A 26,756-nucleotide genomic window follows, 5' to 3' on the forward strand; every position below is an offset into this window, starting at 1 on the left:
TTGTACGGATTCTTGAAGCTTCTCCTTAAAGAAAAACCGGGTAATAGTGCTTTGTCGTCTCAAAAACATTTATAGCAACAGTTGAAACAATTTCTTTTATTCTATATGTACATATCTATCTACCTGTGGTTAGATCATCTCCATATTATTACATTGTCTGGTGCTTTTTTGAAGTTGACTTGGCTAAGTAAGTATTCTTAAAAAAAAGTCTCGGGGTTTTATTTGACCAAATGATAATTATGAATGACCATTCGTTGAAGATTCCATCAGTTATACTTTTTCATCAGGTGGGAGGTAAAGTTCAGTATCTTTGTTAGGATCTGTGTTTCTAAAAGTCTCATTTATTGGCACCTCAGTCCAAATGTAAGATTAGGATGAGTGGCAGGAAGAAAAAAAAAAAGGATTAGTAGCAGAAATCATCTAGGCAGGCAAGGTTTTAAAAGGTTTAGCAGCTGGAAAAAAGAGTTTAGCAGGTGGTAGTATAGAAAGAGGGTTAGACTGAAAGTGGGGAGGAGTTATATATCACTTGAAAAGAAGGATTTTCTAAATTTCAGCCAGAAAGCCTCTGGAATTTATTGAAAGTTATATCGTTGTCTTAGAGAAAAGAAAACATTAGATTTGGTATAAAATATTCACAAAGCTCTTTATTTATTCATTTATTTATGTGAATTCCAGCTACCATCTTAGCACCGTATCATGGATCCAAATTAAACTGTATCTTTCAGGCTAATTCAGGAAGAAAAAGAATCTACGGAGTTACGTGCTGAAGAAATTGAGAACAGAGTGGCTAGTGTGAGCCTGGAAGGCCTGAATTTAGCAAGAGTCCACCCAGGAACCTCCATCACTGCCTCGGTTACAGCTTCTTCGCTGGCCAGTTCATCTCCCCCGAGTGGACACTCAACGCCAAAGCTCACCCCTCGGAGTCCTGCCAGGGAAATGGATCGGATGGGAGTCATGACACTGGTATGATGATATGCACGAGAACACTTGCCCCCATTAGGATTAATGGTGCATGAGCTGATACTTACTGGGTGTTTATTCTAAGGAGCTTCTGTGTTTTTTGTTGTTTTTCTTTTTTTCACAACATCCCTATGTGGTAGGTGCAACTATTTATCCCACTATGAGACAAACAAATGTAGCCTACAAAGGTGTAATTTTCTAAGGTCACATAATAAGTAAATAGAAAAGCAGTAGTCTAAATATCCCAGCAGCTATCTGAATGACTTAAACCATTAAGTAAATTTTCAGTGACGGGATCTTGATCAAGTACATTGGGACTGGGTATTTTATTTTTAAGGCAATAAATCACAAAAAAACCATTATTATAATTGCTTCAATAGAACAACAGAGAATGTTAACATTTTATAATATAGGTAATATAATTTTAATAAGAAGAGCCATCAAAAAAAATAGTGACAATTTCCCAATATTTTTTAGAATTTCATGTCAACATTTTTACCCTTCTTTACTCTTTCTTTATTTCATTTTTTTATATTTGGGATTAATAGTTGGAAACTTAAGAGGTACACTGAACATAATTGAGAGAAAATCAAAGTGCCCTTTGCTAAAAATAATACAGAGAAACATCTGGAAGGAATGACAGGAATGACTACTGAATGCTATGATGGTTAGTCACTTAGTTCTCGTGATAACATCTGCAGGTCTGGGGTATCACCTCAAGAGAGAGCAGAGGTAACTGGGGTTTGAGAACATTAGTAAATTGCTTATGCTCACCACAGTAAGTGGAGCTGGATTTTTCTTCAGATTTCCTGACACAAAAGCTTGTGCTATTCTGTTCCTTTTGGGGTGTGTGTGTGTGTGTGTGTGTGTGATAACCTGGGAATATGTTTAAATGACAATAATGAAGATTTAAATATTCTAAAACATTTTTGAAGGTAAAATTCTGTTTTTGTAATGAATAGTAAAACTTCACTGCTAAAACAATAAAATTCTAATTAAAGATGAGTTTGGAGATAGAAATTAATTTAAAACAAATAGGTGGAATAAGTTTTATACAGTATAAAACTAGCACAAATATAACAAATGGAGGAGAAATTAATGACACTACAGAAGAATATGAGGTGTATACAGTGTTTCTAAATACAGTCAGAAGGCTGTGAAGCTACTATAGATAGTGTCACAGTGTCTATATCTGTGTGTGTATGTAAGTGTATGAAATATCTGAAAAACATTTTAATTCATTTTCTAAATGACATCTTTACATAAATATGTTGCAGTGATATGTATTGTAGCTAATAAATTGTAAAAATTATTTCCATTGGAATTGATTTATATTAATGCACATATATGCACATATTTATAAAGAAGTCATATCCCTCTCTATATAGAAAATGCTGTCACCTCTGAGGAGAAACTTACAAGTTTTTTAAATTTTATTTTTACAAATTTGTTATGTACGTAAGTTAAATATTTTTTTCTTTAATGTTACAATTAAGAATTGAAACAAAAAACTATTTTTAACGGTATGACAGCGTTTTTCATGTTCAAACTCTTTATGATTATGGACTTCCATACAGTAAAGGTCAACATAAAAGAAAAATGGCAAAATTTAAAAAAAAAAAAAAAAAGGAAACTTTTACCTTCTTAAGCTACTGAGTCCTCTAGTCTGTACTCATTTCCAGACTTGATATTAAAAGATATTTTTAAAATAGGGGCACCTGGGTGGCTTAGGTAAGTGGCTGCCTTTGGCTCGGATCTTGAGCTCAGGTCTTGTCCTGGGATCTAGACCTTAGTCAGGCTCTCTCTTCAGCAGGGAGTCTGCTTCTCCCTCTGCTGCTCCCCACCACCCCCTGCCCCCTGGCCCTGGCTCATGCTCATGCTCTCACTCTCAAATAAATAATTAAATAAAATCTTAAAAAAGTAATTTTAAAATAGACATTATAAACAATATCCAATCAGGGCAAAGGACAGCTAATCAGAACTGACCCCACCTCGACACAGCACAAACTTTTAGCCAATGTACTAAGATATACCCAGTATATGCAGCTACGTTGTGATCTGCTTATTTTCGAAATCAAGGAACCATCGATCTGACTTTATTAACTAACCAGGATATTGTCTCTGGCTTAGTTTCTGTTTATATTTGCTACATATATTGATGACTTGTTTATTATCAAAGTTATAGTAAGAGTGTTATGCCCACAGAGCATAATTTAGTCAGTATTCAAGGCAAGGAAGCTTCCGTTATTTCTGTTCTGCTATTCTTTTTTATATTTTTGCAATATAGTGTTTTGCTCGTTTAAGTAGTTCCATAAACATTAGCATCATAATCTTTGATAGTGTTATTATTTTATACTAATAAGATGTATATAAACACATTTAGACATAATGTTTGTGTATATATGAAAAAGATGCCAGTTTTCATGCATTTTCTTGAGCAGTTAGTCATAAATAAATCAATGGTAAATGAACATTATTACACTATAATTACTATACTTAAAAATGTCTGAAGCTTTTCCTGAGGGTAAAAATGTAATTAAAATTCCCGTATCTGACTCAGAAAAAAGAAATGAAACCTGGGAAGTCCTTATCTCCTAATAGCACTTTGTCATTAAATTTATCACTGTTACAGTGAAAGACAAGTAGATTTTCTTTTACCTGTAGAAAATATTGGGGGAGGAGAGATAATCTTGTTGGATATAATCCATGTTTGAATAGTCAGAGGAAAATGAAAAATTTTAGGGACAGAAAAACAGAGATTGAAAAGATTATTGTATTCATTTGTAATGTATATGTTTATATGTTTTACAAACTTTATTTGTCCTCATTATAAAATGTGCTTTTATTTACTTTTACCTCACCACAAATCTATAAACATAAAGAACATTCCACCAATATCTAGTGAGAATATTGAATGAAAAATATATAAATGTAAATGTAACTAAAATGGAATAAAATTGTTTTACTCACACAAGAAAAATTAATGAAGATATTAAGGGAATATAGGTTCATTGGAAATTAGAAAGAATTCGCTTTTCAAAAAATTCTTTAAAAGCGCATCAACAAGAAAACAGCAGTCATAGAAACATGTTACACTGAGGCCAGAGCTTTTGGCATTTGGGAATGAGAGATTTGTTGGGATGCCAGGAAGTTTGAGATACCTCAGGAATAGCATCCCAGCCCAAGGGAGGAGCAAGGCTCTGCATAGATAGGGCAAAAAGGAATATTTATAAGCTCCATATACGTGCACTGATTGTTCACTTATCCATGATCTTCTTCATTCTCATTTATGTTCTCTTGGGAGGGTATAGTACCATATTTATTTCTGGCTAGATCACTCCATATGTGCTTCCTATTCCCTAGGGTTCCATGTCTCAGATCTCATACACGTATGTTTGGCCCCATCATGTGGACATGCTCTCCACCCATTCCATCTAAGAAGTTTCCTCTCTGAAGTCCCTCTCAGGAGAAGTCCTTCTGTAATGGTTAAAGACATTTATTTAGAAAACAATGGAGTGCTCGCTTCGGCAGCACATATACTAGAAAACGATGGAATGAAAAAACAAGACAGTCAAGTTATAGAATACTATTTAAACTTGTAACATGGTCAAATGGTATTCACTAATTAGTTCTGTTTTATGTTGCTTTTATTACTGCCAATCACAGCCAAGTGATCTAAGGAAACATCGGAGAAAGGTACTGTAAATATCTTTTATATGATTGCTAGCTGAATGTTGCTTTTCTATGAAAGCTTTAAAATTATATTCCCATTAGTTGAACCATTTTATAAACATAAAAAGAAATACTGAGTTTAAGTGTTATCCAATTGTGTAAATATGATTATAAGAGCAAATGCCTTAAAATAAAATTATTTATGCTTTGTAGGGTAATGATTAGATTATGTGGTCTAAATATCCTAGAATTAGATTGTTTATTGTCAGTGCTAGAACAATGTGCTTATTTTTAAATGTCAGTTTTACTATGATTCAGACCAACAGATCAGGAGACCACAGCCAATGAAAAGATAGCTTGTTACTCACACTTCCCAAGAGGAGGGGGCAAAGCAAAGGGAAGTACCCAAGTAGGTTTTCCTGAAGCAGAAAGAGCTAGGAGAACGGATGAGTAGGAGCTTTACTGTGGTTTCTATTGGAATGGCAAGACAGGGTAAGCAGGCTTAGGATTGGGTAGTTTTAATCGTGTCAGTGGGCTCTAGGTATTGGGCCATCTCTAGTTACTGATTCCCATCCTGGGATAATTAAGGCAGAGGAGTATTGCCTCCTGAAGTGTAAGAACCAGATAGAGAGTATGATTTGGCATACTGGGCTAGATCGATTGATGTGCACATGAAAGGCATGCTCCAGGGAAGTAGTTTGCTATCTCTAGGAATTAGCTAGCCCTGGGAGGAACATCCTGCCCTGGGTCAGCATGATACCAGATGCCAGAGCATCAAGAATACAAAACTTATAAAAATAATCATTAATCTGTTGCCTTCCTATTTGGTGTGACATAAATAGAATAAATATTGGAAATGAGAAACAAAATTGACTCCAGTTTCGATTCACAAAAGGACATTTTGTTAGATAATTGAGAACAACAGAGCTCGGACACATGGGATATCAGATGGGAAAGATTTCAAAGATTCAACCTATTATCCAGTGCATAAATCTATTTTTCAGCATCATCAAGATGTGATAGACTATGTCCAAACACTTCAGAAACCAACAATTTTTTTCTTTTGTCTTTTTTAATTTAAAGAAATCTATGTTATATTTGTGTGGCTTAGATTGATGGAATTTTTTTTTCTTGAGTTATTATCTATATTCATATAGTATCTTCTCCTTGATACTATCCGTTGGTTCTCAACTGTCAAATTTATCATGCATAAAGTTCTTTGTCTTTGACTTCCTCTACCACTTAAAAGGATCACACTGGCAATATAGAAAGAAATCTGAGTAGACGATGGATGTAAAAGAAGTTCAGTGGATATAAGGGGGAAAAAAGCCACAAAGGAAGGTCCTGTACAGAGATGCAGGCTCAGGGAATTCAGGGGGTGAAGAAATGGTTGGTGAGAAAGGTAGGTGGTCTTGGTCACGGAAAGACCACAAACTAAAAATTGTTATGCATCAGGATAAGGAGTTACAGGTGTGATTCTGTTTGTACTTCAAAAGAACCTGTTAAGATAAGTATTACACATCCATTTTATTGATGAGGAAATTGAATCTTAGAGAAGGTAAGTAATTAGCCCATGTCATTCAACAAATAAGAGAAACCAGAATTCAAATCCATCTCTGATTCTAAATCCTTTCGCCTCTGTTTTATTTATATAGTATAAGCTCTAAGCATTATTCAGGCAAACAGTTTGTGTACAGTGTTTTTAAAAGCTGGTATTTGGAAAGTTTGCATAGTTTGACTGGCAATGTGGACAGCATAAGTCATTTTAGGAGGTGTTTCAGGGGAAAATTCTGGAAGCAGAAAGGTTAGGCTTAGCAGAAAACAGTTACAGCTAGACCATGGAACTGTGAAGACATAAACACATATTAGGAAGAGTTTGGAAATGTACTTTCTGAATTTAGATGAGATGTTGAGTTTAGAAAGAGTTTTCCAGAGTATTAACATCATCCTGAAAGTAGTTTTTGGAAAAGACTCTTCGGTGGCAGTATACTCGTTGAAATGGAGAGAGGAAATCCTATAAAGATGCCTACATAAACTGTTAAAAGTAGTCTAAGCCTGGATGACAAAAGCCCAGTCAAACAATTTCATTAACTTTCTCCAATGCATGAGGTCTTTATTGTGTATCATACATAAACACATTTATGCATAATAGCTTAACATAGAAACAAAGTAGGACATTATGTTGACATAAGATAATAAACAGCTTTAACATTTTTGCTATAGCCATATTGTTAACATTTTGTCATCAGAACTTCCAGAACTGTATCTTCTAACTATGCTTTCCATTATCTTTCTATGTGTATATATTTTGTGTATTTCAATGCACAGCGATGCCATGAAAAATATGCAGGATTATTGTAAAAAAATACATCTTTACAATCAACTCAGTTGTTGAGAAGTCTTATTGTAATGCACTTTTATGTGTCTATCTCTGACAAAATTTGGTTTGGTATCCTGAGTTGTTCTGGATTCTGAACTAAATTATTTAAAGAAATCCCTTCCACCCCATCTTATGGTTTCTGTATGCCTTTGTCCATGTTCTCATGAGAAGTAGTGAAATGAAATAATTTGCAAGAAATTTTTTTTATCCCTGATAAACTGCCACTCATTTTTTAAATATCTGGAACACATTTCATTTTCCTGATTTAATACAATTTATCTAGTAAAGTTGTATTTTTACCACCTTCTCTTCTCACTTCAAAAATCTATGAAGAGATATCCATGTTATGATAACCTGACAATGCATGCTTTTTTTTAGTGAATTAGCTCAAATATGTGTTCAGTAACTTTTTATAAAGCATTTACATTCCTGATATATTGAAATGGATTCCAGGATAGCTTTTTCATAGTCCCTGGGTATTTATCTATGATGTTTATTTACTCCGAAATATATTGTTGTGGAATGTGTCCATTTTTTTTTAAACTGGAACATCTTCACTTTTAAACAGTTATGACACTCACACTCTTCAATAATGTGAATTTGTATGTGTAAGACCTATATGCCCCAAGTTTTTTGTTTTGTTTTTGTATTAGAATCAATTAGCCTTGCTTAATGATTTTTCCATTTCCATCAATTTCATTTGAAATCTAGAAAGAGTTCATCTGAATGTATTGTTTCCGCTTCTAGATTGCAGTGGTGGAAGAAGATGGTCGGGAGGATAAAGCAACAATTAAATGTGAAACTTCTCCTCCCCCTACCCCTAGAGCCATCAGGATGACTCACACCCTTCCCTCCTCCTACCACAATGATGCCCGAAGGTATGACTCTCCCAGCACCCAGAACTTGGCATGCTCTCCTTCTGAAAATATTCCTCTTTCTTTCAGTGTTGTCAAATTGACTGCTTAAACATTTATGTGAGAAATTTGATTTGAGATTTAACTCTTCATTGGGTATTGCTCTGCTCCCTGTCCCCAACATCACTTGTGGAAAAAAAAAATTGCATTCTGAGATCAAATTTTTAGTTTTAAAATTAACTGTATATTTGTGGTCTTATTACTAGCCAACGTGAATGAGACAAACTCTTCTATTTTTAGTAGATATTTCCTATTAAAATAAAGTCAAGCTAATGGAAGGACTTACTAAAAGGAATAACAAAAAAAATTAAGGGATTCTAGGAAAGGGTTATAAATTTGGCTTAGGTTTAAGAGTAATTACGGTCTGAAGTCATAACTGCACTTAATTTACTTTTAGCAGACAAATGTGTACACCACCCCCCAGGTGCTGGTGCTGCCGGCTAGAACAGCTACTCAGGCAGAAAGTTCTTGGGAAAAAAAGTATCCATGCCGAAGTATTAGAAGAAAGGATAAGGGAGAAAGAATAAAGGAAAAATACCCATTTTTCGTAGTAACTCATCCTATGGTTCTTTCTGTCTGCCTACAAAATTGCAAGCAGGTCTCCATAATAATTAATGGCATAAACAAATCTAAGTATGCAATTCACATCTTTAAATATATGGTCTTTTACAGTCTTATAAATTGCAGCATCTATAGACACATAATTGATATAACTGAACATAATGACTTAATATTAAAACCTACATAAGAATCTGTCTTCTAAATCGTATGTGTTTTACAAGAAATATATTGGAAAACAGAGCTTTCTGTGCTCACAGGCATTTTTTTTCTTTCTGTTTTATTTATTTTTAATTTCTAATGTGGAAAAAAAATAGTTACTCCAGTTTCAAAATATATGCTTTCACCCTCCAAGAAAAGTGTGACTTATATTTTAACATGTGAAAGCTATTGGTTTGGAGTTTAGAGAATGTGAACTCATTAATTAGGATGAATAAGTAAAGTAATTCATCATGGTGTTATCACATTAACAGTGGTAGAATAGATAGCAATATATATTGAACCTCTCCTATTAATACAGCATCAGTGACAGTGCCCAGGAATGGAACCTCGAGCAACTGCTTAGAATTCATTTCAGTTTATCATGTACCTAAAAGAATACCTGAGAACTGTAAGAAAAAACATAAAGTGATCACTAGAGCATTTGATTATTTGCTTCTAAATCCTACCTCGATGATTTAAAATGAAAAGAATTAGATTCTAAAACTGGGAGAGAGAAAGATGGCTAGACAAAAACTCAGGAAAGTTGTGGCTGGAGTAGCCCCTTAAATTTCACTGCTAGTTAAATTTAAATGTCTTATCATGGGTCATTATGTTTATGACTAAACAATAATAAACTCTGAGAAGGAAATAGGGAAAGGGTCACATGCTAAAGAATGAAAGGTCATTTAACATGCAATGAATAAGCCAACCTGTGTTCATTGGTTCATTCAAGATTATATCAAAAGTAAGCGGGGGAAACATTTAGAAGAAAAATAAACATTTAGAACAAAAATAATCATTTCTAGAAAAAATTGGATAGCCCTAAGGCTGAAAAAAACCCCAACTTCAGTGTGCTTAAGAGCAAATGTGCTCCTTTCTAAAGGAGCAAGTCTTGTGTACCTTGTGGGACGAGCAGTTTGCTCTCTTTTGTGTTTTGCAGTAGTTTGTCTGCCTCCCTTGAGCCAGAAAGCCTTGGGCTTGGCAGTGCCAATAGCAGCCAAGACTCTCTTCACAAAGCCCCCAAGAAGAAGGGAATCAAGTCTTCAATAGGACGTCTGTTTGGTAAAAAAGAAAAAGCCCGACTTGGGCAGCTCCGTAAGTGTGCATGTGTTTGACTCTTCACGGCCACTCATTGCGGTTACTTCTGAGGGTCTATCTGCTTTTCGTTTCATTTCCCATCTTTGCATTTCTTTCTTTTTTTAATCAGCTTTTTTTTCCTGACAAACTTTCTTGTTTAATCGGCTCTGTAAATTCAATTTAGCTGAATAATGTTGGGCAAAACTTACAGGGGAAGAGTATTGTAAAACGTATGGTCCTTTTGATTCCTCTACGAATAACAGTAGCTAGAATTTATTTGATGCTGACTCTGTGATAGACACCAGGCCCCTATGAGACAAGTGTTATTACTGTTATTCTTCTTTATTGATGAGTAAACAGTGTCTTAGTAACTTGCAAAACTGAGAAATTTATCCTAGTGTCAGTGTTTCAAAGCGGTTTAAAACCACTGAACATTCTGCCACTTAAGGAACAGAGATCTATACAAGTTTTTCTGCTGAAACAATTGAAATCCCTATAAAAAATCCAAAATAAATTTTTCAGTCAAAGTAAAGAATTATAATATGCAGGGCAAAAAAGTACAGGATTTCTTTATTTAAAGCTAACACAGCTCCCACAAACAAACTCTACACTATGTAGGTGGGGAGACAGAGGAAGGAATAGGGTAGTAGGGATTGTGTTACTTACTTATTGTCAGTTACTAACTGAAGAAAAATATAGGTCAGTACATTTAAAATGACCCTAAGTAAATGTACACCTATGTACATAGATAGGTGATGGATGGATGAATGCATGCATGGACATATTTATAATTGTCTGAAATAAAAAGAATATGAAAAATGTATTTCCTAAAATGATCACATATACACTTGCTTTGTGTGTGTGTATATGTGTGTCTCTTTCTACATATTTATTTTTTCATCATATTGGCTATTTGTGATTGCATCTTCTTTTTTCCATCTTTTCCTATTTTCCTTAGAACTATAGTTAAATTATTGGAAAATATTTAGCTCCTACCTCTAACACTAAATGCTGAACAGAATGGTACAGATTTCTTAGCACTTTCTTTAGTTTCCCAAATAAAGGAATGATTACTTAGAAGTAATGCTCCAGCTGCCGGGCTTACTTTCCTGTCCTGGCACCAAAAGAATTTCTGAGAGTAATATTTATGTTTGCAAATTTACAAATGTGGTATATTCAAAAATGCTCTTCCCAACTTCCATAATGTAAAACCCAGACAAGGCATGAGAAACCATAGGAAACTGGTGTGTGATTAAATGTAATTAAATGTTACTCAGCAGGTTAATTAAATCCTCTTTGGATTTCTGTTTCTCAGAAGAGGAACTCCTTAAGCCATAAAAAATTATTGCATAAGGAAAGAAGATAGAAGATGATTCTTTTGAAAATATAAAATATACATGCCAAGGCATTGTTTTCATTTTTTATTTGACAACTGTTTATAATCTTAACAAATTATTTGTCATTTCCAATATATTACAGTGTAATTCACAATAACGTCGATAGTTATTTTAAGACATTTATTTTGCTAACCTAGTAATCATTTTGTTTATTCCTATTTCAACATATATATCATTTTAGGATCTATAATTTACCTTTTCCTTTTAACATATATTTAATTGCCTTTCTCTCATAGATTTTTTTCCTATTTTTATTTTGTATTTAACTTTGATGAGGAGTAACTGAATTGGAAATTTTGCCAGTATTCTTTCAAAATCAAGGTATCCAGGGTATAATTTAACATCTGGTAGGATATAGATTCTTCTAGAAACCCAGCCTTTCTTACCCATTTAAGTGACTGTGTGCCTCTATGTCAGACCAGATGAAAAGGGAATCAGTGATAATTATTTTCATCAACTCCATCCAAGTTGGAAATTAACGATAGTTTTGGGGGATCGTAGCATCACCCAAGGAAGAGTTCTGAACTCTGAGCAATTTTGTTTTACACTGAAGAACTACAGAGATACAGTATAAATAAAGCCAGAGTCAGCAGCAGGTTAAGGACTGCAATGCTGGTGAGGACAACAGTACAAATATGTGTACCTCTGGAACTATATGGAAGCTGCACTGACAGCGAATCAAAGCTCCTGGAGAGGCCAAGAATAAAAAGTCTTTATTGGAAATAAGACTGGAGTAAATGACAAGAAAATGCAGACACAATTAGGTTTTAAAAAACCATATATTTACCAAAAGAATATGGTACATGGTACCACTGGTACTTTGGTTGAAGGATATGAACTCAGGTCTACTTTTGTCTTGGAAGGTGTATCCAGATTGTAAGGGGAAGACTGTGAAAACTTTTCAAACACAGGGACTACCACCGGGTAGTGCTGACTTATGCATCAGAAGAAACTAAGAAAGCACCTCTGGTGGTTATGATTTTAATAATATCTTGATATGGCAAATTCAAAAACAGGCACTGGCAATGTTCTTTCTTCTACCAATGTGAATAGAAATAGAAAATGAAAGATGGCATGGAAAGTAATATGGTAGAGGGATGATGGTGTCAAGAAACCAAATTAGAAGTTTTGGACCACGTCCTAACATTTTGAACTCTTAGTTAAAGATTTAGATCATAAGCTCAAAGAAAGAAAAGTAATCTCAGGGTAGCTATACTAGAGGCCTCTAAATGAAATATGGTATGGACAAAGAAAACTATCTAAACAAAACTATGAACACGTTCACTTGGTTCCATCAAGAATGATGAGGAACAAAGGAGAAATTATTAGTAATTCAAAGAGGAGAATATTGGTAAAGGGAGTGTTGTTTGCATTGTATAACAATCTGAAAAGCTAGGGTTATAAGACAAACTTCAGATATGATGAATCAGTCAGTGTGACTACGTTAATAACCCCTAACCCTGGTAAATGAAACTGAATATGCAAGTAGTCATTTTTTTCAAATGTGTTGCTAGCAGAGACAGTATAAACATGGAGACCCCAAAGTGCAAAGGAAAGAACACATCAAAAAGTATTTGAATAAAGTTAACAGAAACTAAACAAAATTGTTCTATTCTAAAAGTCTATTTATTTATTTTATTAGAGAGAGAGAGAGAGAGAGAGAAACAAGAAGGGGAGAGGTAGAGAGAGAAAGTCTTAAGCAGGCTCCACAATGGGTGTGGTGGGGCTCAATCTTGCAACCCTGAGATCATGACCTGAGCCAAAATCAAGAGTTAGATGCTTAACCAGCTGAGCCACCCACTTGCCCCTATTCCAGAAATCCTTAAAGCATGTTTTCCTTGGATACCACGATTATTCACTCAAATCACAGAAGTAGCATGGAAGAAAGCTTGGTAATAATGGAAGATTTCAAGTTTTCAGGTACCTTTTAGAAAATGCATTCTGCTCTTTATCAGATGGCTTGACAGTTCTATTTATAGTATTAATGCCTATAATGTAGGAGCAGGATTTGCAAATGAAAATGTCTGCTCAGTGTATCAGATGATAGGCAGGGTTTAAAATAACAAGAAGTAATACAGGTGAAAACGAGTGAATGAGCATTTATTCTTCCATTTAAAGCATTCATATTTAATTTTTTTTAAGATTTTTTATTTATTTTTTTGACAGACAGAGATCACAAGTAGGCAGAGAGGCAGGCAGACAGAGAGAGAGGAGGAAGCATGATTCCCACTGAGCAGAGAGCCCCATGTGGGGCTTGATCCCAGGACTCTGGGATCATGACCTGAGCAGAAGGCAGAGGCTTTAACCCACTGAGCCACCCAGGTGCCCCCCCCCCGTTTTTTCATATTTAATTTTTAAGTACTATGCTGGAAAGGTAAAACATATATATGAGCCAAGTCTACCTGAAGGTACCATTTGAATTTGGGGAGGGTATCCTAACAGAGAAAGTATTCCTTCTAGCAGATGTGGGATCTGGTTTTAGTTTTTCTTTCTCCTTTTATTTTTACTTACTCTCTTCCCATATTACAAATCCCAAGATGAAAAGATGCAAAAACAGTTTGGATAATCTTGTTGAGGGACATAGAGACCGCAGGACCAATACGAACTTTTGCTGACTTCCTACAACGGATAGTCATCTGTCAAGACTTAGCAGCCCAATGACCACAGCATTTTTTTCCTGATTTATGCATCTAGATGCAAGGCATCGCTGATATTTTCATTAGTACTTAAACATGTTATGTCTAATCTATATTTAAAGTCATCACTTGATACTGCCATCTTCCTTAGATGTTGACTTATCTTTCTCCTACCTCTAATATCCAAGCTTAAATGAGTTGTCCACAATTACTATTTTCACATTCTCATCTGTCAGTCACTTTATAACCTACCACAGTCTGACTTCCACACAAACTACTACTAAAATTCTAGAAACAATTTTAGTTTCAACCAACATAGAAGATGGGTTAAGACAATGAAGGATGACTGTTATCCGAACAATTTAAGAGGATAGTAACATACTCACAATTGTATTTATTATGATGTGAACTTAAGGAAGAAGCAGTATATCTGAAACAAGAGACCTCTTCCTTTTAAAAACGTAATTTGAAAGATTTTGGTACCAAAGTTGTATGTATAATGAATGATAGATATAAGCAAACATGTAAGAACAATGTCAAAAAGGCCACTAGCCCCAAATAAACTGATGATTGGAAAAACTGTCCAGACCAGAAGGGGACTTACAAAGTCCTATTATTATTTTTGTTTAGTAATTTTAAAATTTAAAGGAAATGAATAAAAGTGGGGTTTGCTGTATGTGAACAGTGTATACAAATAAGTGGAACTATTCAAAAATTCATTTTTGCTTTTGCTTGCTTAAAGAGAAAGATTTGACCCAGAAAAGAAGCATTAACAAGAGGGAATTGAAACCCAATAGGGTTGAGATTTTGAGGGGAAAAGAGAAAAAGAACACAGATATAATCCAGTCATTTCTCTCTCCCTACTTTGGAGTGAATAAGCCCATGTGGAGCCACTTTTACGTGTAGAGTGCCAACCATGGACTTCGGTAAAATGGTGAAAGCATAACTGTTGGCATCAAGGAACTTTCAGCTTATTAAAATAGAGTATATAAGCACATAAGGCTTTTTATTTTAAATAAAACAAAACCTTCAGTACGTTCCTGACTTAGGAAAATTTTACCTGCTACATTGTCTATCCTACCCAGATAGCTAGGGACAGGGATTTTGAACCCCATAATCTAAGATTATACATTGGTTATTGGAATCCTGACTGGCTTGCCTTTTAATTCTATCCGAAGGCACTAACCTATTTTGAAGGAAAGCAAATTAATCGGTGTTAAAAATAACCATGTCAGATGACATGAGTTTGTTTTTCTGACAAAGTTACTCAGTTACAGAACAGGAAAGGCAGTGGGTGAGCTGTGACTCATGGCATCCCTGTGGACAAGATGTCAAAATGGGGTCTCGGTGATGGAAAAATTCAGTGGAGTTTATAACTGGTTGAATAATCCTCCTATTATAGTGCTAATGAGTAGAGTGATGCCACCTTGGATCAAGGTCTCTGGTGGCATAACTAGGACTCCCCTGTCTTTGGTCAATACATCCCCAGTCACATGACATGAGTATTTCAATAACACAGGTATCTGATTTATGGATTACTGATATGGACAGAAAACACAAATGAAAAAAAAAAATAGAGTTGCTCCTGAAAACTATTCTCAAAAAGATCTCTCCATATGATCTTAATACATTCTTTGGTTTACTACCTGGGAAACACCCAACTCTCTCAGGTCTTCAGAGAACCCCAATTATAATGACTATAAAGAAAAAAAGAACAGAACACACATGACCATCCTAGCTGATGTTAACAGTGAATGATAAGGATAAAGAAAAGAGGCCATTGACAGACATTGTAAGAGAGGTGAAAAGAAATCAGACAAAAAGATTTTCAAAAATGGAGAATTGATCCAATAGAACCAAATGTGACAAAACTGTGGGAAAGAAAAAAAAAAACAAACAGAAAAATATATTAAATTGGAACAGGCAATGTCCCCAATTTTGGGTGTATAAAGTACATATATAACTGAGTAAAAATAAATACTAGATAGACAGATAGATAGATAGATAGAGGCTTCTTTTGAGAATTTCCTTAAGTGAAAAGCAATACATATTCAAGAGATTTTTTTGCCTCCTAAATTGCAGTTCTCTTTCCTTTATGGTCATCTGCCAGATTGTATTATAGTTGCCTGAACTCACTGACCTACTATAATTAGCATAATGTAGAAAATACCTTCATAATGACAAAAATAGCATCAATATTGTACCAGAATTATTCAGCAAGCACCTTTCTACACATGAAATTTGGGTGGCTTGTGCTGGCCTTTACCCCAAAATTTAGATTTTCCTAGATGCTCTGGAGCCAACAGATACAATAGAAATTCCACAAAGTACCAATTACAAATGACTCACGCTCTGCATAGTGAAAGGGCCTTTCTTTGAAGAGAGCACTATTTAGCTTTCATTGTGAGTGTATTTATTACACTTTATGAGCCAGGCCCTATGTCTAGGTGCATTTTTCAGAGAACTAACAGACTAACAGAGAGCAATTAAGTAACCGTTTATAAACTCAAAGTGTATTTAAATTCCAGGGAATGCTACGGATTAATACTAAAGAGAAGTCAGATGAAAGAAAAGATGAAGCCACCAGTGGGCAATAGATTGAAGTCTTCATCTCTCTGGAGTTAGAGCTCCCTTTTTAAATACAAGGACAGGGACTTCTGTTGGACAAATGGAGAGGTACATACCTTGCAATGTGGGTTTTGGCTAGAAATTCCTATAGACTTGTACTTCAAGGGCCAACCTGAAATAAATTAAGTTGAAAGGAATCTAAGGACCAACCAACAGAGAGATATTTGCCCTCATAGTTCAGATGAACAGATAGCTGCAACCAGTACCATTCATAGATCTAAGTCTATAAGTGAGGGTTCTTTACTGAGTTCCTTAGCCAGGGTCTTACAAAGCCTCACACTTTGAAGCACCCTCCTTGGAATTTTCTGTTATCTCTCTCTAACTAGGAGTCTGGGGCTGGCCATGCTATCTGGACAGGACTCTTAACCTGTGAGTCTAATCACTAGAAGCACTGAAAAAAAAAATTTTTGTTTTAACCTTTCGGACCCTGGGAGAAACCAGGGAGATAGTGCCATCTGGGCATGGTGCCTGATCCAAGCAAAGAATGTGGATCTGAGTCCCTGTTTCTCCCCTAGAGAATGTACCTTGACTCTCTTTCCTATGTTTGGGTTCAGCCAGATATCCCAGGGAGCCCAGAGACTTACACCCATGAGGTGGTTCCAGGCCAGTGGCCCAATTCTGGGTGCAGGAGGGTGATCTGACAAATGAGTCACTCACTCCTGCTGTCTAGAATGCTATTGTATGATGTTGGGCCACTAGGGTGTTGTCCTGCTGATTTGGGTAACTAAAAGTTTATATATAAAACAAGCTGGAAAAAAAGTGCTTGAGTGGGACCCTCACATGCTTGAGTGGGACCCTCACATCCTAGGAGTGGTCCTGTGTCCAACAATTTCAGCTTCTCAAAGACCTCACCAAAGTAAGTATGCTTAGTGATACCCCAGAGAACTTAACTGAAGGCAGGGATTTAGACTTGGGTATTTGCATGCACAACTACTAGGTGACCACTGACAAAGAGATAAGCAATTTATTATCGGAGGAATCCAATGAATCATGAAACTCAAGCCCTCAATGCCTGAGCACCTCGTGCCACGAGAAGATAGAGAGTTAATGATGCTCTCTTCACATTCCTAATGAACCTCCTAGAGAGTGAGTAACCCCTAGCTTCCACAGGCTAGAGTTTCATATCAGGATCACTCTTGACATTTTAAGGACAAGCTAAAGGATTTTCTACTCATTAAAGAATTTAGAATCCTAGTTCCCTGCAACTGATATGTATCAGTTTCCCTTTGCAGTTACTGCAACATTTGAAAATGTGCCTTCCTCCCCCCCATCAACATATGCAAGTACTAATTTCCTTCTGGAGATCAGTACTGTCTCCAGTTTAGAACAGTTAGAACTGTTTAAAGAGAGCTGTCCAACAGAAATATAATTCAAGCCACAGATGTGAGTCACATGTATAATTTTTTAATTTTCTAGGAGTTATATTAAGAAAAGTAAAAAAAGGCCAGTGAGATAAATTTCAATAATTATTTAAGTCAATATATCAGAATATTTCAACATGTAATCAACATAAAATTATTAGATAGCTTATATTCTCTCTTTTTTTTTTTTTTTGCATTACATTTTCAAAAGCCTATGTATATTTATACTTCCAACAATTAATTTGGACCAGCCACATTTCAAATGCTTCATAGCTCTGTATGACTAGTGAATAAAATTTTGGTATAGATAAATGGGCAGATATTCCTAAAGTCCATACAGCCATATGAACCCACTACCACCTAGATAAGAATAAGACAGTCTCAAGAGTCAGATGATCGTCTATAGAGTAAGAGTTCATCAGCTGGTTTGGCTGAGATCATCTTTACCAATAGCTGGAACCTGAACTTGGCTGGATCAGTTCTATGAAAGAAGGTTCTTATCCAGAAATATTTTAATTGGGTTAAAAAATGCACCTGATTATACATTTGTTCCTGCTTAAGGGTACTGTCCTACATGTGATCCTTAAAAATAATTTTACCTACTATGGCCATAAATGTTATTTTGAAATAGGAGATATCTGTAATTCTCTATTACATGCTGTATTCAAAGGATATTAGATTTTGAAGTATTCAGAGTATTTCTAAGCTCCTCATGCTTTTTATTTTTATGGTTTTATTTACGAGAAACAAATTCTATTATCTTTCTTTTTCTGGGTCTAGATTTGACTCACAATATTTTTCCAGAGCTGTCTTTTTTTTTCCCTCCCAGAGCTATCCTATGTTTAAAAATGTTATTTTTCCTAATTAAAGTGTTGGGTTCTTGAAAAAATAATTTAGATGTTCTTTGCTCAGAAAAAATAGCCTGATTCATATAACCACTTGGTGGTCGAAATGTCTTGTTTAACCCAATGGGTCTACCTCGCCAATATCTATGTTCCCATCTGGACTGATCAAGAATTTTGTAACTTTTAAGTGAATCATTCATTTCCATTTCCATTTCAAGAGAATAATTTTATTGTTACTTGCAGACTGTGAATAATAATTTATGGATATATAGTAAGGCAAGTACACTGATGAGAGAAATAAAATGAAAATACCCACTCACTGTGCATAAGTGGAAAATCTCACATTTAAAAATGACCCCCAAGAGTCCTTCAGTCAGCCAGTGGATGATTTTCCTAATGGTACCAACAATGAAATTCTTTCATAATAAAAGTTATTTAGGTATTAATTGCACATGTGCATAACTGAATAAAATAAACTTTGGTACCCAGATTCAAAATTATTGACTAGATCTAGACAACAGTCAGTGTGTTTTCAATTAAAGAGGACTTTGTTATAATTTTACAGTTCAGTAACAGTTACTAGGCTATGAGATTAACATTTATACCAATGCTCCAGAATTTATAGATCAAGTATAATAGATTGTTTGCTAAAATAAATTATGAAAAACAGTGACAACAAAGTTTGTCACTGGTGCTTTAATAAGATATTTCATTTAACTAGAAAAACCATAACCTGGTCAAACCCTGCAAATGTGAAGCTGGGAAATTACAGTGACAGAATGGTAAAAATTAACCTTAATAATTGTATTTATTGATATATTGGTGACATTTGTGTGTCTGTGTAGTCTTTGTAAGGGTTAGTATTAGCTTGAGTCTTTCTACCTAATCTTGAGCTTAACTGGAATTTTAAATCCCTTACACTTAAAAAATATGTATACCTTAACCCACTTAAAAATAGTGAACATTTTTTCATTTACCTTGGCTTCATGTTTTTTGCATATGTTAAAAATAAGAGAAAATAGAGCTCAGTTCTCATTTTTCAGTTTTAACTAGAATTTATGAATTAATTATGTTTATGGATCCTGAACGAAATAAGTGCATTGTAAAATGTGTAATTCTGTGTTTCATGCCCAGCATACTTTTTTTTCTTCCCTCTTTTCCTTGCAATGTAATGTATATTGCATATTTTCCAGTGCTAATAAAAATGACACCACACTAAATAATCTATGGCATGCTGGGTAAAAGAAGTTCTTACTAAGATCTTCTAAAGACATGATTTTTTTCCAGGTATAATTATAAAATTTACAAAACAAAAGAAAACCTGCCAGAACATAAGACGTTCTGGAAGTAAGGCTTATACGGAAGGATTTAGGAGTCAGCCAGGTGAGGAAAAGAGGATTCCAAAAGCAGGATAGGAAAAATCTTTAGAAGTCAGCAAATGCCTCTTCATTTCCTTGAATTAAAGACATGCTCCTGATTGGGTTCCTTGGGCTATCATTTATCCCATTATACATAAAATGTGTCATATTATTCAAATGTTGAAAAAAACCTCACTCATTACACCCATATTTGCTCTTGTTTTTCATAAGAGGAAAAATGGACCTGGAAACTGGGAGACTATATTTGTCAATGCGTTTATTATGTATCATGTTGCTACTGGGCACAGTTGAATAGGAGGCTAATAGGGTACCTTTTCTTTTCGTTCTCTCAGTATATGTTCATTTATGCACCCATGCCATTTTACGCATGTTGGGTTGGAAATATAAAGACGATCTGAGAAAGAAAAAAGAATATGTAATACTGAAATGTTGACCAACCCACTTTTAAAAATTTATTTTCAGAACTGACACAATGTATCCAACCCTAATATGAATAGTTACTTCTTCACAGGAGGCTTTATGGAGACAGAGGCTGCGGCTCAGGAGTCCCTGGGGTTAGGCAAACTTGGAACTCAAGCTGAGAAGGATAGAAGACTGAAGAAAAAGTAGGTTTGGAGATTTTCTTCTTCCTTTTTCTAGCTTTTACTGACTCTGTTATTTGTGGGGAATTAAAAAGAGGGTAGTTGGAAACCATAGACCAAAGCCACTATTGTCCTAGTATTCCCTAAAACTTCTCAGTGCTGGAATTTCCTGGTTCTGCTGAGCTACAGTTTGAAATAGGTATACAGATCTTTGGCCTATAACAGAAATAAATGGTTTATTCTGAGAGACCAACGCATTTATTGCAAAACACGTATATATTTAAAATATTTAAATGTAGCCTCCTAAGTAATATAATAATCTGTTTGATGTTAAATCCAGTAATGAATTGGTACAATAAAATGAGAACCTGTATCATCCAACTTTGTGTTTCCTCTTACAATTCAAATACCTCCTCTTAAATTGGAGTATTTAAAAGGAGAATATTTCTCTTTCTGATTGAACATAAACTTATTTTAGACCCAGAGCAGATTGTTTTGCATCTGTCAGGAAACTGATAGTGTATCTTTTCATTCACATGTAATATGGAACATTTAAATGACTTGCAAAATTGGCAAATTTTGAGTCCCAGCAGCTGTTAGAAAGCTAGTGGGTCTATAAATAACATATTTTTAAAATACGAAGTAGCATTTTCAGTGATGAAATAGTACCTATAAAACATGTTCTTTAAAAGCCAAATGATTTCTCTATCCCTGAATCTATCGGTTACTCCTTTTCCTCTCCTCTTTCTCAAGTATTTATTACATTGTGTTTGTAGTTTTCATGTTTACCTTCTTTCCTATGAAATAATATTCATTGCTCTAGTTACCATTATTTTAACAGATATACTCATATGGTTATAGTATTTGGGATAATCAACTGAATTCATATTTTACCTTTTCATTTGCTTTACAGATTACAGATGTTTACTAATAATGAGGAAATTGCAAATTGTAGAAGAGCTCACTAGCCTAATTATTTCATTAGTTTTCTACTTAATTAAATTATATATGTATATATGTGTATCCAAATTTAAGAGAAACACTGTGCAGAAATAAAGAAGTGACCTTGAGAGCATTATTTCTTGAATACAATCAAATGCTCAGTTGCATTCAGTAGTAGTAAATATTTCTTCTTTCATTATTGATCACTCAAAAATATAATTAAATATTATCACAACCTGTTTGAACTCTCTTCATTTTATTTATTATTATCAAGGAATGCTTTATTCAATTTTATGGCTTTTTAATGAGAAAAATTAGATTCTTTAGAATTTATTTCAAGTTTAAAGAGCTTCCAATTTTATTTATTTAAAATTATTTTAAGTCTAAAGGAATAAGAGTAATTAAAATCCAGACTGGCAAATGAACTCGGTCTATTTCACTTAAAAGGTAATTTTGGTTTTTTCCATAATGAAATATTTATATATAATGGCAACTTGACCAGTTTTCACATTGCATAGAGGGTGATATTGAGGCAAATAATATATTTCATTGGTTGTTTTAGAACCAAATTAATGTCTTTTTTAATGGTTATGAAGTTAAACATTTCTCATTATGTGGTAATTTTAAGACTAATGTATTTAAATTTTATCTATTATTAATTTTAAACACTGTTGGATTGACTTAATGTTAATTTTATGGAATTATTTCTCAAATCCTAACTACCCTCATAGTTGGAAACCGATTTTAGTTCTAGATTTGGTTTGAAGATTTTACTATGCTTGACTTTTGAGTTTTATTTTGCAAAATATTTTGGCCAAATATAACTTTAAAATGTGTTAAAGAAAATACTTGTCTTTAATATTAAGAAGAATATTAAGAACATTCTATGTTATAATAAAGGATAACATTTCTCAGTACAGTTATTTCCTATAGGATAATGGTATATGGGTTAAAATGAATCCAACAAGACAAGCCAGGGTTGATTAATGGAAGAACAGAAGCATTTCTGTTATTATTGAATATTCCATGACAAGAACCTCAGGAGTATAAATATGTAACCAATATTTATGAGATGTGTATAAGTGGTAACCCTTATCAGGACTTGAATGACCCTGCACCTTGGTTTCTAGATTACCAAAGAGTGAAGTGTCTTCATGTAATGAGTTTTATAAGATAGACAAGATCAATTGTTTCATGTTTATTGGTCTTTCAAGATGGAGAAAAAATTCAGGTACATTTTACTGGAAAAAAAAAACTAAAGCAAAAATGGAACAATTTCTTTCAAAATAGGGAACACTATAGGTTTATGTGCATAGTTGCAATGACTGTAGCTTCCTAACAATTGTTTCTTTATGTTCTATCCACTGACCAAGCCAAATGATGGTTCCAGGACAAAGTACTTAGTTTAGACCTATGTTCACTGTCCCAAAGTTTATATCAGAGCTTCATCAGTCTCAGTGGCCATTAGCAGAGCTGAAGAAAAATATTTTTTTTCAACTTTGCTAGCATATCAGGTATCTACAGTTGATAATCTGCGAATTTAAACTTAATTGAGAGAAATCTTATCTCAAGAAGTTATGACACATTTTTAAAAAACCATATGTGGGAGATACTTTCAGAGAACAGCATTCAAGATATTCCAAATTCTTGCAAAGTTCAGAAATTTGTAGTGTTGGCAGTTCTAAACAAAGGTCTAATTTGAGGCGCATTTCCCATCCAGCAAATTAAGCACACATAGGTTTGAACAGCTTACTGGATCTGGGTCCCTACTTCATTCTACTTTTACTTTGCTTTGTGATGTAGGCATTCTTTTTTCCTTTTATTTCTGGTTATTTCCCTATAATTAGACCTGGGAATAGTACAAGAGTGGATCTTCTAAAGAAAATCTTGTTGACCTTTTCCTTCCCAAGTTGGATATTATCATGCAGGTGCTGTTCCGTCAGAGCAGCATCTAGGCCCGAAGTCCATCTACTATTGTTCTCTCTGGTTTGCTTTTACTATGCCTTATCTTTACTGTTCTTTCCTTTAAAACTTCAATTACATTTATTATTCCAGTAGGTTTATGTAGTGTACAGTTAATACCTACAATAATTGTGTCACATTGAAACTCATCTAGTGCTTCTTCAAGTACTTCACATTAATTTCTGGTCTTCCCCACTACAATTTGAACAGTTTTTCTGCAGCTTCGTGATACAGCTCTCCTAGTCTTTAAGCACTGGGTCACTTGTTATTCTCAATATGTTCTCTCCACATGAAAATTGTGATTCTCATGGTTCTCTTGATATGGGCTCCTTCTGGAGTATCACAGCTTTCTGAGATCTTGTCCATCATCCTTTGTTTGATTTCAGTGGAATCCAGGCACCTTCTCTGACTTAACACATACTAAATGGCATCTCTATTTCTAAAATTCACATTATGAGCACCTAGAACTGAGAAATTCACCTCTCCCCTTTTATGCCTGTCACCCTGATCTTTAGGAACTTATTCATCCTTCTTAGTTCTCTACCCAATGTTCTAATCTAAGATCTATAACTACTTGCTCAAGATGGCCAACTAAAGCCAACCACAACTACAAGATGTAACTGGGGCATGAGAGAAACTATTGCAAGGTCACAGACTTACATGGCCCATCAAAATCTGAATTTCTTTTTATTGTTGTTTTGTCTGAGCATAATATTTTTATTGAAGTATAACTAACATACAGTGTTATATTAGTTTCAAATGTACAACGTATTGACTCAACAATTATGTAGATTATTCAGTGCTGAATTTCTAAATGTTATTTAACTCCCCCAATTTTCCTTAGAGGTTGTGGTTCTTCTTAGGACCCAATAATTAGAAACTCTGTTCTTCGCCTCCGTTTAGAATTTGATAATAGACAAAGGAGTCAGACAATCAGAGATCAAAATGTCAACTTTATTACCAACTGAGCTGTTAGAATTTAACTGACAAATATGGCAAAAATGGGGGCTTCCCAACACTGAAGCCCAGAATTAGAAAACCTGACACGGAAAGAGCTGGATTGTCACAGGCTTCCAAAGTGTGCAAGTATAATCCCCACCTATCCAAAAAATAGCATCTGTGATATTATGATTAGGTAAATGGGTCTCTCTAGCATCAAGGACTATGAACTCACAAGGAAGGAAATGAAATTTTATGTCATTAACATCTAAAAGAATTTTCAAAGTGTAACATTTCAGTGTTAAATATATTAATATCTCATTATATTTCTTGCCTTTATTTTCCTGGAATATACATAGCTGACAGTTTTCCATATCACCATCTCTAGAAAAGCTATGGTAGGGTGTATGGCAATCTCCCTGAGTTTTTAGAGATCTGGAAATATATTTCACATATAACATTAGTTGATAATTGCCAAAAGTGTAAAACTGTTGGTTCAAAGTAATTTTCCCTCAAAATTTAAAGGTACTATTCTTCTTGCTTCTAGTTATATCTAGTATCACTTTATTGTCATTCTTTTGTATGTAACGTGTAGAGTTTCTTTTCTCTCTCTCTGAAAGTTTTAAGATTTTTCTCTTTATATTTGGGGTTCAGAAATATCATAAGTATTTCTATTCAAATTTTTTGTTTCTTTTTTCTACTTTATACTTGCAATCTGAAGACTAGTTAGTCTGAACTGTTTTACATGTTTTGATTTAAAAATTGTTCATCTCTAGACTCAACTTTAATTCCAAGAAGCTTAGAGACTTATAAGATTAAAGATGAAGTTATCTGTTTCAGTAGTAATACACTGGTCTAACCCTCATGACAGTCCTTGATAGTCAGTGAACATATTAAAATTGACAAAATACCCTGTGAATGGTTATTTATCTCCAGAAATATAAATTCTGAAATTTTTATCTTAATTTTTATGAGAATTTTCCTCCTGCATTTCTACACTACATAATTTTTTATTGAGATGTGTATGCATACTGAGATCTTTTGTATCTTGAGACATAAATTGAAAAATCCCATATTAATATTGATATACTAATTTATCATTTTCAATCTTTAGTTATAATATAGGTAATGCATTATTATTATGTTAAGTATGCTATATTCTTCCAAGTGGATATCACTGCTAAATGAATATGGATTTGAAATCAATTTTTCAACATCATTAAAATGAAATTAACATTCCAACTCAGCTATCAGCAGCATCCTCCAGAGAAGCAGTTTTATCCTTGGAGCATGGCAGTCATAGTTAATCATTACCAGTGAATCTTTATGTTAGAACTTCAAAGACATAAAAGTGAAGCTCTGTAGATTTAGTTAATTTATTTCCATTGCAATCCTAAGGGTCTTCCTCAGTGCATAATCTTTAATGTGTTTTGAGATTCTGCACTTTTAATCTTTGGCATTTGGAAGGTTCAGAGTTTGCATATCTCTAAGTAAAATAAATATCACTGAAAATATTCATATTGAAAGGTATTACATAAATTCCACAACATTGATTCATTCAGTAAGTATTTATTAAATGTCTGTGTGCCAAGTTAAACTTAAAAATGAGTTGTATTCCAGAGGTTAATTTGTAAGATGTGTATTAGAAGCTTTGAATACATTTTGCCATGTAAGTAATGTTATATATATGGAAGGTAAATGTCTTTGCTTCCTCTGCAAAAATCTATTCTGTAAGCATGCTATAGGAATCGAATCTGACTAGAGAAAGCCAAAGGGGGCATTTGTGGTAAGATATTAGAGAATCTCAGAGATGTCAGAAACAACAGAGACAGGACAACTCCAAAATTTCAACAGTAAGAGATTATGAAATATTTCTCTAGAGGGTTGTCAAGAGCTCATATTTTCTGTTTCACCCCATTCCAAATTTTCAGTTCCTGGGAGTAAGCGTGTAATTGGCTCCATGTGGAACCGATATTTGTACTTGGATCCATCAGTTATAGTCAAAGATTCATTTAATACAGACATGACCACAGGAGAACACTCTGGGGACTCAACTCAAAAGAATCTAATAAAGTAGAATATTTCAGAACCTAAGCCTAATGTTCTCAATATTTCTCTGGGAAAATGCGTCCCAGTTTCCAACTTGAAACTTTGCAAGCATGTCTTCTCTACATTCACTGAGCAAGAGCTACCTTTGCCTTGTCATCCAATCCTATGTACATAAATACTTCCAAATACATATGTATTGATAATAAATGCTTCAAGTTAAACTGATACATTAAAGGCTAGCAATTTTCATCTTTTTTTTTTAAGATTTTATTTAT

At 34.3% G+C, this 26,756-nt stretch overlaps 1 protein-coding gene across 12 annotated transcripts in view; it reads left to right on the forward strand.

Moving 5' to 3' along the window:
* Positions 1-26,756, forward strand: part of PPFIA2 (PTPRF interacting protein alpha 2) — a gene marked incomplete at both ends in the record, with an annotated part of 479,299 nt that overhangs the window by 399,273 nt on the left and 53,270 nt on the right. For 9 of the 12 annotated variants that reach the window (XM_080810779.1, XM_080810781.1, XM_080810773.1 and 6 more), the window contains 5 exons: positions 726-963; positions 4,627-4,656; positions 7,760-7,890; positions 9,626-9,780; positions 20,520-20,613. In XM_080810779.1, coding sequence (XP_080666905.1) covers positions 726-963; positions 4,627-4,656; positions 7,760-7,890; positions 9,626-9,780; positions 20,520-20,613 — 648 coding nt within the window. The remainder of the gene's footprint in view (positions 1-725; positions 964-4,626; positions 4,657-7,759; positions 7,891-9,625; positions 9,781-20,519; positions 20,614-26,756) is intronic. The other 3 variants (XM_080810777.1, XM_080810783.1, XM_080810774.1) reach the window with 1 other exon arrangement.

Source organism: Martes martes (assembly GCF_963455335.1).
Source record: "Martes martes genome assembly, chromosome: 8".
Classification (NCBI taxonomy): Eukaryota; Metazoa; Chordata; class Mammalia; order Carnivora; family Mustelidae; genus Martes; species Martes martes.